The sequence below is a fragment of the Thamnophis elegans genome, chromosome 13, assembly GCF_009769535.1.
Source record: "Thamnophis elegans isolate rThaEle1 chromosome 13, rThaEle1.pri, whole genome shotgun sequence".
NCBI lineage: Eukaryota > Metazoa > Chordata > Lepidosauria > Squamata > Colubridae > Thamnophis > Thamnophis elegans.
The window spans coordinates 1,743,728-1,754,908 of NC_045553.1; the positions used below are offsets into that span (position 1 = coordinate 1,743,728).

At 45.2% G+C, this 11,181-nt stretch overlaps 1 protein-coding gene across 1 annotated transcript; it reads left to right on the forward strand.

Annotated features, from left to right (window-relative positions):
* The first annotated feature begins 3,697 nt into the window (after nt 1-3,697).
* Nucleotides 3,698-11,177, forward strand: RHOF (ras homolog family member F, filopodia associated). Its single transcript, XM_032229006.1, has 5 exons — nt 3,698-5,003; nt 6,708-6,795; nt 7,066-7,175; nt 7,899-8,033; nt 10,610-11,177. The coding sequence occupies exons 1-5, from the start codon at nt 4,851-4,853 to the stop codon at nt 10,772-10,774; spliced, it is 651 nt and encodes a 216-aa protein (XP_032084897.1). The 5' UTR covers nt 3,698-4,850; the 3' UTR covers nt 10,775-11,177.
* Nucleotides 11,178-11,181: the final 4 nt, after the last annotated feature.

The window sequence follows — 11,181 nt, forward strand, 5'->3', positions numbered from 1 at the left end:
ATTCTAGTGGTATCACTTTTAGTAGAAATTAGGTTTCAGTTTTATGGGAAACCATAGTTGGCTTCCCGTTGTGCGAAGTTCTAAATCACACATTAAGCTAAAACCAAACCTGGATCGATACGATGTGTGAACTGAGAAATCTTTGGGGGGCCAAAATAAACTCAAATCAGTTCATGGAACAAACTGAAATTCAACCCCCCTACTGACTTGCTCTAGTAAAACGGTTATTTTCAAGGATTCAAATGCAGCCGGCTAGCAGTGTGAATCTCTATCAAATAGTGTGGATGGGCTCTCAAGTAGGATTATGGACTATTGGTAGAATATTCAAGGACATTGGCCTTGGCCACTGAAAACGACAAATCTACATGGTGGCCACTGAAGGCTGGATTTGCTCAAGACACTTGATTACTGAATGCACTTATTTTTTTGACTCATGTAATACACTGAATAATAAATGATTTGAATGAGCAAAACCTTGTTCTTTATGGCTTAACCTGAGTAAGCAAGTTTGCAATGTTGTGCAAATGCTGTTAGGTCTAAATGACCTGGTTAATGTGTCATACATTAGTTATGTTTGCAAACGTCCCTAAGCTTGCTTAATATTTGAATGCAACTTTAATTTAGACTCTTCCCCCCCCCCCCCACCAACTTTTGTCTGGTCTTCTTGAGTGAATTGCTAGCAAGTGTTAAATAAGCGATTAGTCTTGTGCTTATTTCAATGGTTTCCCACTAGCTAGATAAAAAGAAGTCAACTTATTCAAGCAGCAGCTCTATAAATGCTCGAAAGCTACCATGCTAGAATAGAGTACTGGCAATTTATTTATTTAGTAGATTTATAGGCCGCCCAATCCCGGAGGACTCCGGGCGTCTCACTAATCTCCGTCATTTTTGGGCATTCATTGAGTTGCACGTTTTGAACAAATGTCAGCATGCAATAGGTGAAAACAGATAGTGCTGTAACGTGAAACCTGGAAGGTAGAGCAATGAAGCCTTGCAACGCCACGTGAATCAATTTATACAACAACAAGGTTTTATTGTACTTACTGTTTCTGTAAACTGACTTCAGCCAATGTCATGCTTTTGAGGGTGCTAAATTAAAGGGAGAATGTAAAAACGTAGTTAAAAGAGGGCAGTTTTGCCATTAGTTGCAGTGCTAACTCATGCTAGGCTTAGAGAAAAGAGGAAATACGTTTCTCATTTTACAGGAGATGTGGCTTGTTCCCGTTTCCGTGTTTACTACAGGGTGGACAACTTGTACATTACACATATAGTAGAACTCCACCCACCCACCAGTAGAGTACAAAACTGGCATGCTCACGGCTGAGAGTTTTTGTAATTAGTAGTAGGACTATAAATGAAGGCCAGAAATGTATACTGCACTAATTATTTAAAAATCATGCAAAATTATGCCCAAGCTTCCTTTTAGGAAGAAGGTAGAGGAAACAAAGGCAGCATTTGAGAACCAGAAGTTAGTTTAGCGCGCAAGGTAATTGTGCAGATAAAACAAAGGGACAGAACATATTGTCCCTGATCCCTGAAAGGGGAAAAAAAATGAGATTAAAGTACAGTGACTGGTAATACTTTCTCAAGAAAAAGTCAGTTGCAAGTAATTGCATCAACAATGCTAAATAAACCAGTCAGAAGTTACTTCTGCCTTTTGTTTTCCATGAACTTGACCCCACCTCCCAATTGTAGCCCAGTGTGCAACGAGCTGGATGGGTTTTCCATCAATACTTCAAGCTTTGCGAAATTACCCAGGTTCCAGAAGCGATTTTCTCGGCGAGGCTCAATTCAGAGAACACAGGTCCAAAGCCCCGCGGAAGAGAAGACATTGCTCGCTTGTGCTTTTCGGGTCAGCTGACGTCTCCCTCCGCTTCGCTTTTTTGGACTGGTAGCAAATTTCTCCTTCCCTTTACTGTCACAGCGAACTTCCACCGGTTGGTGTTTTTTTTAGGCTTAGAGGGCCATCTTGTGGTGACACAAAGTAGCTACAAGAAGAAAAATGGCCTCCTGGTTAATGGTGACTTCATGGACATCCAAGCCAACATCCACGGATGTTGCTAGGCAAGGTGCTGCCACCTGTTGAAAGCTTTAAAAAAGAAAGGTTTAAAACTGCTAAGTTCGATAGCTCCCAATAGCTCCCAAGTAGCCCTTAAAACCTGGCTGTTCCGACAGGCCTGGGGCTAAAGACACACTGCCCCACTTCGAATGGTATGATTGTTGTGCTTTTAACTATGTATGGTTTTTATGTTTTTGTAACTCTGTATTTCCCCTCCCTTTTTGAGTTGTGAGCCGCCCTGAGTCCCTTTAGGGAAAAGGGCGGCATACAAATAAATTAAATAAATAAATAAATAAATAAATCTGCGGAGCCAACTCACTAAACTTGTACTTAACAATGTTAAAATCTGTGTCGAAATATACCCTAAGCACAAATGGCGTGAGGCAAAAATAAAATGGTATTTGCTGAAAATGCCGTCTGTATTGTAATTCTTCTTAGCCATGGGTGTTTTATTTCTTAATCTCAAAGTGGGACTTCAAAAGGCAGGCCAAAGATTCAGATACTTCCTCCCTCCTGCACGTGTGCCAACAAAATAAAGAGACTTTTAAGCTGATTGGAGGAAGAATGCAAACACAGGAAGCATCGTTACTGTACGCTACTCCAAATCCTATTTAAAACCCAAAGACCAGCCCTGTATTTTGGGTATCTTCTTGCTGGAAAGGAGCAAGGAAACCAACTTCCTGGTAAGAATGAAGTACCCCAGAAGATGAAACAAAAGTGTGGCAACATTGATCTTAGTCATTTTGTTGACTAAAGGCTTCCAAGGCGGTTTGTTGCATTTATAAAAAACAGCCTTAAACTTAGCTTGGGATCCATCAGGACAAAGTGAAGGCGAACTCTGGCAACCCCCATAGGCAAAACTGATAATGCTAAATACAGGAAATCCTCAAAATGCAAGTTAATTTAGTGACTTTCAAAGTTAGGACACTTAAGCAACCCAGAGGACACGTTATCAAGGGGAGGGGAAGGAAAAAAACCCCAAAAGCATTAAGATAGAAATACACAGTCTAAGTGGAATTATTATAGGGAAATAAAATGTGGGAGAGGAAATTTATTTTTAGGTAAGTATAAAACCGGGGTTGCTGGACTTTCACCCCGAAAATCCATCAGAGTGAAGAAGAAATGAAGTGAGGGCAACAATGGAAAGGGAGAAAGGAGAGGAAGTAATGCAGCAGTAGTAAAGTATTGTATTGTATTATTTGTATGCCGCCCTTCTCCGGGAGGACTCAGGGCGGCGAACAATTCAAGGGGGAAAAAAAGGGGGAACATAAAAACAATACAAATAATAAAAGTAGACAACAGTCGCACAACCATACATGTCGAGAGGGGAGGGAACTCATCACCCCCAGGCCTGCCGGCACAGCCAGGTTTTGACGGCTTTTCGGAAGGCCTGGAGAGAGGTGAGGGTCCGAATCCCTGCGGGGAGTTCGTTCCAGAGGGCCGGAGCTGCCACAGAGAAGGCCCTCCCTCCCCCGGGTAATAGCCAGGTGGCATTGGCTGGTAGATGGCACCCGGAGGCGGCCAACCCTGTGTGATCTAATGGGTCTGTGGGAGGTAATTGGCAGCAGGCGGTCTCTCAAGTACCCAGATCCAAAGGAGAGAAGGTAAGAAGAGAGGAAGGAGGGAGGTTGGGGAAGAAGGAGGAGAGGAGGAAAGAAGGTAGAGGGAGGGAGGTTGGGAAGAAGAGTAGGGTTGTTGCAAAATAAGATGGATGTACGGGGTGGAAAGAAAGCGACCCCGATTATGCTTTTTATATTTTTAAGCAGATTGTGATAAATGCTAGAAGACAACAGGTAAATTAATAGTAGCTATGAGAATGTATATTTGTGAATTTATATGGAAAGAAAAAATAAAACTTTTTATAGAACAAAGTTGTGACACTGAGAAGTGCCTTATGATGGATTTTTTCACCCTTAACTATTCTAGCATCCCCCAGGTCATGTGATCAAAATTCAGCCACTTGGCAATTGACTCATATTTATGACGGTTGCAATTTCCTAGGCGGGTCATGTCAATCACCTTTAGTGACACATTCAACACACTTAAGAACTCTGTTACTAGCTGCAGTCACTTAACAAATGTGGCAAGTTGTAAAACGGGGCCCAATTCAAGTCCTGCCTAGCAACACAAATTTTGGGCTCAGCTGTAGTTGTAAGTCAAGGACTACCTGTAACATCCTCAACCCAATTGGGGCTGTGTTCCCCGAGTCAGGATTACAATACCCATCAGCCCAAACTAGGTGGCCACAATATAATGCAATACAGTGGTTTTGTCTGTGTGTGTACAACCCAAATTGCAGGAACCCACGCAACCTCTTTAATGTAAATTGGAGGGCACCCAGTTGAAGAACCTCATTTTAGATTATCTTATTAGTAACCCAAGGCGGCCATCATGTCTAATGCCCCCTTGCTCATTTTCCCCACAACAACCCTTCAAAGTGGGCTGGTTTTCCTGCCTCAAGCAGAACTGGCAGCCTCCTGCTTCCTAAGCCAGCACCTAAAATGATCCATCCAGAAAACCCGGGCAAAAAGAGAGAACCCGCGTTGGGGGTATCCAAGCGCCCAGGCCGGGGAACAAATCTTCTTCCACGCCCCGGGTTGAGTCGGTGCAAGAGGAGCCAAGGCGCCTTCGGTCCTCCCTCGCCGCTTTATAGGGGAACTGGCGGCGGAGACTCGCCGCCTTGCGAAGCCGCAGCGGGGAGGAAGGAGGCGAGGCCTCGTCCGCCGCCGCCTTTCTTCCACTCTCGCCCGAGGAGCAGCTCTTTTCGAGACGGCGGCGGCAGCGGTGGTCCATGGCCGAGAGGAACAGCTCGGGACCCGGCAGCCGGGAAGCCAGCGATCCGAGGAAGGGCTCGAAGACGGAGCTGAAAGCGGTGGTGGTGGGCGACGGCGGCTGCGGGAAGACTTCGCTCCTTTTGGTGCACGCCAAAGGCGCTTTCCCCGAGGTGAGCGCCCGGCTTTTATAGACCCTCTCAGCCAATCAGGGCTCGCTCGGCCCCCTCCTCAGCTCGCGCCGCGCGGGAAGCTTCCCCATTCCCGAATCGCCGCGCGGGAAGCTTCTAGAAGGCCTGGAAGCTTCCTTCAGAGGAGGCTCCTGGAATCCCCTGAGGGGGGGGGAAAAAAGGCGGCATTTCCCTCTATTGAGAGTGGGGGGGTCTCTCAGAAAGAGGCTCTCCCCCTCCTCATGGCGGATCCCAGAATCCCCTGGTATCCTCCTTCTGACAACCTGTGTGGAGGGTCCCTGATTTTGGCAAAGGTGCCATTTGTTGTAGCGCCTTCCTCAGGCGATATTCCCCTCAGGAGGCGATTCTTGGCCAGTAGCGGGCATAAAATCAGCCCAGATGTGCGAGACTGACACAGCTGGGGATGATGGGCTTGATAGTGTGGCCGCCTGCGTCTGGCCCAAGGCAGGGTTCAATGCTGTGGAGATGGCAACATTGTCTTGACTCCCCATCAAAATAAACAACAAAGGCCTATATACATAAATACATTTAAAAAGACAGGAAATAAAGCCTCAATTTCTTTTTTATTTTAAAAAAAGGAAAATAAGAGTCGTTTTGAGGGGTTCCATCTTTGTCCCCTGTTTAGGCAAAGAGCAAGCCGCCCTCATATTTACTGGCTTGATGAGAATGGGCAAAATTGCTTGAAGCGAAGCGAAAAGGCTGGCTTTTATCGCTACGCACGACCCATGCAAACGTCGTGGAAATGACTAAAATGGGGCAGAAATGTTCCCCTTGGTGGTTCATCTTAAGAAACATCTCAACCTCTACGTAGCCGGCACGGCAACAGGATGCGTGAGCGAAGGACTTCCCGTTACTGCTTCGCTTATTGCAGATTTAAAAGTTAGGGGATTGCACATCCTTGATGGCCTCAGAGAGGCGATTCAATTTTATTGCACATAGCTGTAAGGACAACTTGCTATCTCCCATCAGTAAATGCTCCTGCGATCAATGTGGCCCCATAGCAAATCTGAATTTGATACGACCACTAACGCAAGGCTAGTTTCAATGAGCTGAGCACTGGATTTCAGACTGAAATCCACGGCAGAATCCGCCAAGATTGTTACTTGAACAATTGCAGAAATTCACACACAACGTGTGTTCTACTTGAAAACACTCCTGGACCAAAAGGCAGAAGTCAGGCAGGATATCTGGAGGGCTGTGGTGTGCCACATCCTAGATGCAGCTCAACACAAGAAAAAAATAAATAAGGCTTAGCCTTGGTGAAGGTCTATATATCTTAGTCTTAGTCCAACATAACGGCTGTTTCAGGCATTGGGATTTATTGAGTATTATTGGACAGCTAGTTCTTTTGCTGCCCATCAGTTTTCTATATTTTTATTTATCTGCTGCTCTTCCTTAGAATGGGAGGCAAACATACAAGCTATCCACAGTCGTGGCTCAGTCTGCTATGCTTAAAAAGTCCCTAAACAGTTTTTAAAAAAATGGCTTGAGAGTTTTAAGACAGCTTTTAAAAAAAAAGTTTTAAAAACAGCTTAAATGCATGTGGTTGCCCTCACTTAAAAAGATTTGGAAAGTTGTGTGGCTATTTTTTGCAGAAGGGAAATATAAAGTTGTAAAACATGCCTGGGAGGAGCTGTGAAACTTGACAATGTATACTAATAACACTCATTTTCCACTTCCGGACAGCAATATGCCCCTTCGGTCTTTGAAAAATACACAACCAATGTCATTGTGGGGAAAAAAGAAGTCGTCTTACATTTGTATGATACTGCAGGTAAATATTCATCTTGATTCTGCTTTTTACAAAAATAATAGTTCATGGTAGCCAAGTTAGGTGTTCCTCTAAAAATTTACGTAATCCCTGTGGTGCAAATTAGGAATATTATCAGAACATATCTCGCTTGGCATATTGAAAACACTGTCCATTTTGGAGTTTTCCTGCACCACATTATTGTAAAAATCAGAGCAAGTAAGAAGTCAGCCAGATATACATAACACATGTAGAAAACGCACCTAAATTTATTTGTTAATTTCTTCCTTTTAGGACAAGAAGATTACGATCGCTTAAGGCCACTCTCGTACCAAAGCACTCATGTGGTTTTGATCTGCTACGACGTCATGAGTCCTTCTAGCTTTGATAATGTATTAATCAAGGTAAGAGGTCTTTAGAACCAAAACGTGAAAGAAACATGATTTTTGTCCTCTATAGAGTCACCTGTTTGTGAAGAAGCTAATTAGAAGTCCTTTAATGCACATATGATCTGGAGATTTCTCCCAGTTGGTTTGGCGACTGCTGAATGTGCTGTCACTGTCGCTTGTAAGCCATGATTTAAGGGTTTGCACAAACTACAGATCAAACCAGTTGCAGCTTATTGAAGAAACTTGTCATTTAGCATATGTAATTGTGGCACTTCCAGAGCTACACTGTCAGCATTAATCTAACTCTCATCCTTCAAGACAAGAGTGGAGAAACCAGACAAGTTGCTCCGACCCTGTGGAACGATCTACCCGCAGAGATCCGGACCCTCCCCACTCTCTCGGCCTTCCGAAAAGCCACTAAAACCTGGCTATTCCGGCAGGCCTGGGGCTGTTGACCTCATGAATGAGGTCCAGCCCCAGATTGAGTGTATGGTGCGTCGTTTTTTAAATTGTTTCTATTTTTAAATTGTTTCTCTTTTCCTATTTTTAACTCCTTATTTTAATCTTGTTTCTGTAAGCCGCCTGGAGTCCTACGGGATTGGGCGGCATATAAATTTATTAAAAGTTAAAGTTAAAAGTTAGGAGGAAATGGCTTCTAACAAGCCTTGCAAACCACAGCTTAGTACATCATGCACCCCTATTCCGTTTGAGCCGGTTCACACTTTGTTCTCTCAACAGTGGATCCAGGAAGTCAACCACTTCTGCCGCGGAATCCCCATCCTCTTGGTGGGTTGTAAAACTGATCTCCGGAAAGACAAAGAACATCTCAAAAAACTCCGTTCCGCTCAACAGGAACCGATCACCTACAAGCAGGTAAAGAGAGCAAGCCACTTACCTCTTTCTTCCGTGGCACGACAAAACCGCGGTCCACTAAAGCGCGCCCGATTAAAGCGCGTCGCTGACGTCATCAGCAGCGCGACAAAAACGACCGCAGAGAAAAAAGGGCGCTTTAAAAAGCGCTTTTAAAGCAAGCCGATTCACGTAAAGGTAAGGGTTAGGTTTAGGGTTACGTTAAGCGTTAGGGTTAGGTTAAGGGTTAGCGTTAGGTTTAGCGTTAGGTTTAAGGTTAGGTTTAGGGTTAGGTTAAGGGTTAGGTTTAGGGTTAGGTTTAGGGTTAGGTTTGGGGGGGTTAGGTTTACGCGTTAATTTTAGCTTTACCGCTCACAGCGTGCTTTTTTCATCGTGCTGTGATGACGTCAGGTACGCGGTTTCGTCGAGCGCGCTTTAGTCGACGGCGGTTTTGTGGTGGAACCCTTTCTTCAGGTATAAAACCACTAAACTCAGGTCACCTGTCCTTTCGAGTAACATCGGGGTCGATGTTGAGGAGGCATCACCCATAACTAAAGTTTCAGGTCTGTCTGCATTTCATAGGTGAAGACCGTTTCTCACCAGGAGAGCAATGGGATTGAAAGTGTCAGATGAAGAGCTGAATTTGCTTCCTGGTCCAGCGTAGAAAAGTATTTAATGACCGAGTTACATGCAAGGCATTGAGCCACAAAACAATTTGGTTTAGACTTAAGGAGGCTAAGGGACGCGGTGGCTCAGTGGCTAAGACGCTGAGCTTGTCGATCAGAAAGGTTGGCAGTTCGGAGGTTTGAATCCCTAGCGCTGCGTAACGGAGTGAGCTCCCGTGATTGTCCCAGCTTCTGCCAACCTAGCATTTCGAAAGCACATTTAAAAAAATGCAAGTAGAAAAATACGAACCACCTTTGGTGGGACGGGAACGGCGTTCCGTGCGCCTTCGGCATTGAGTCATGCTGGCCACATGACCCCGGAGACGTCTTCGGACAGCGCTGGCTCTTTGGCTTTGAAACGGAGATGAGGAAAGCCCCCTAGAGTCAGGAACGACTAGCACATATGTGCGAATCTTTACCTTTATCTAAGGAGGCTATTTCCAAAAGGTCCTTTTCCAAAAGGCAACTGGACATTCTTGGTTTTTTTCCTTCAAAAAGTTTCACTTATCCAAGAAACTTCTTCAGTTCTGCTTCTTTCAAGGTTTCCCCCTCCCCCCTTGAAAATGAAAACATTTTCAAGGAAAAAATCCAAGAAAGTTGAGTTGCCTTTCAGAAAAGCAGCTTCGGGTACAAACCATGATTTGAGTATTTCCACAGACACTGAGGCTAGGCTAGGCTAGTCTACTCGCCTATCTTGTGCGATGTTGTCGAAGTAGATACGTTCGCTCCTACAATAGCACAGACTTATCTACCGCTTTCTTAAGTGCTTTTACAGCCGTCTCTAAGCGGTTTGCAGAGTCAGCCTCTTGCTCCCAACAATCTGGGTCCTCATTTGACCCACCTCGGAAGGATGGAAGGACGAGTCAACCTTGAGCTGGTCAGGATCAAAGTGCTGGCAGTCAGCAGAGTTAGCCTGCAATGCTGCATTCTAATCCCTGTGCAGGGAGGGAGGGAGAAAAGGAATAGCAATAGCACTTAAGACTTATATACCGCTTCACAGTGCTTTCCAGCCCTCTCTAAGCGGTTTACAAAGTCAGCCTCTTGCTCCCAACAATCTGGGTCCTCATTTGACTCACTGGAAGGACAGAAGACTGAGTCAACCTTGACCCGGTCAGGATCGAACTGCCGAACTTCAGCTAGTAGCCAGCTGAAGTAGCCTGCAGCGCTGCACTCCGAACACTGTGCCACCTTGGCTCGCCACAATGCTCAAATTGGGGCACAGTAGAGCCCACAGCTCCCTGCGACCCCCCCCCAGTCAGTAGCCCCCCTCACCCTCGGTTCCACCACAAAACCGCGTTCGACTAAAGGGCGCTCGACGAAACCGCGTAGCTGACATCATCACAGCGCGACAACAGCACGCTGTAAACGCTAAACCTAAAATTAACCCCTAAACCTAAACCTAACCCCCCTAAACCTAATCCTAAACCTAACCCTTAACCTAACCCTAAAGCTAACCCTAAAGCTAACCCTTAACCTAACGCTAAACCTAATCCTAACCCTTAACCTAACCCTAAACCTAACCCTTAACCTAACCCTAACCCTTAACCTAACCCTAAACCTAACCCTTAACCTAACGCTAAACCTAATCCTAACCCTTAACCCAACCCTAAACCTAACCCTTAACCTAACCTTAACCCTAACCCTAACCCTAACCCTAACCCTAACCCTTACCTTAACTTGAATCGGCTTGCTTTCAAAGCGCTATTTAAAGCGCCCTTCTTTCTCCGTGCTCGCTGTTGTCGCTCTGTTGATGACGTCAGCGACGCGGTTTAATCGGGCGCGCTTTAGTCGGGCGCGGTTTTGTCGTGCCACGCTCACCCTCTGCTTCCCCAAAAGCACCATGAAAAATCCATCAGCCATCAACCAGTTTATCTTGCCGCTCGCTGTCGATGCCATCACGTAAAGCCTTCTGTGGGTATTCTCTCTCTCTCGCAGGGCGAAGAAGCCTGTTGCCAGATCGGCGCCAGCGTATACCTCGAGTGTTCAGCCAAGTTTCGGGAAAACGTTGAGTCCATTTTCAGCGAAGCGGCTAGCATAGCCCTCAACGCCATCAAGAAGGCCAAGCGCCAGAACAAATCAAGGCCTTGCGTCCTCTTATGACGACGTGAAACCGGACAGAAGAAGACTTTTTCTTCTTCTTTCTTCCATGATATCCAAGGAAGCATTTGCAAGGTTCTTTCTGGACTTGAAAAAGGGTCTTTTCATTTGGATTGTAACGGGAGGAGAAACCTGTTCTGTATGGATTTCTGCTTTTGCTTCCAGTGGTGAAAAGTTTCACTAAGAAGCAGCTCTCCCTTTCCCAGGTCTTTTTTTATTTCCAGGAGATCATTTTGCTACTTGCCTTTTTTAAAAATAATAATAATAATATAACAATTAAAAAACCCCTCTTACATCCTAGCAGTATTACCTAGGAAGTGGTAGTTTTCAATAAACTTTTCAAGGTGTGTTGCATGGCATAAAACATACGAGGAACGGTTGCGGGAACTGGGCATGTCTAGTTTAATAGA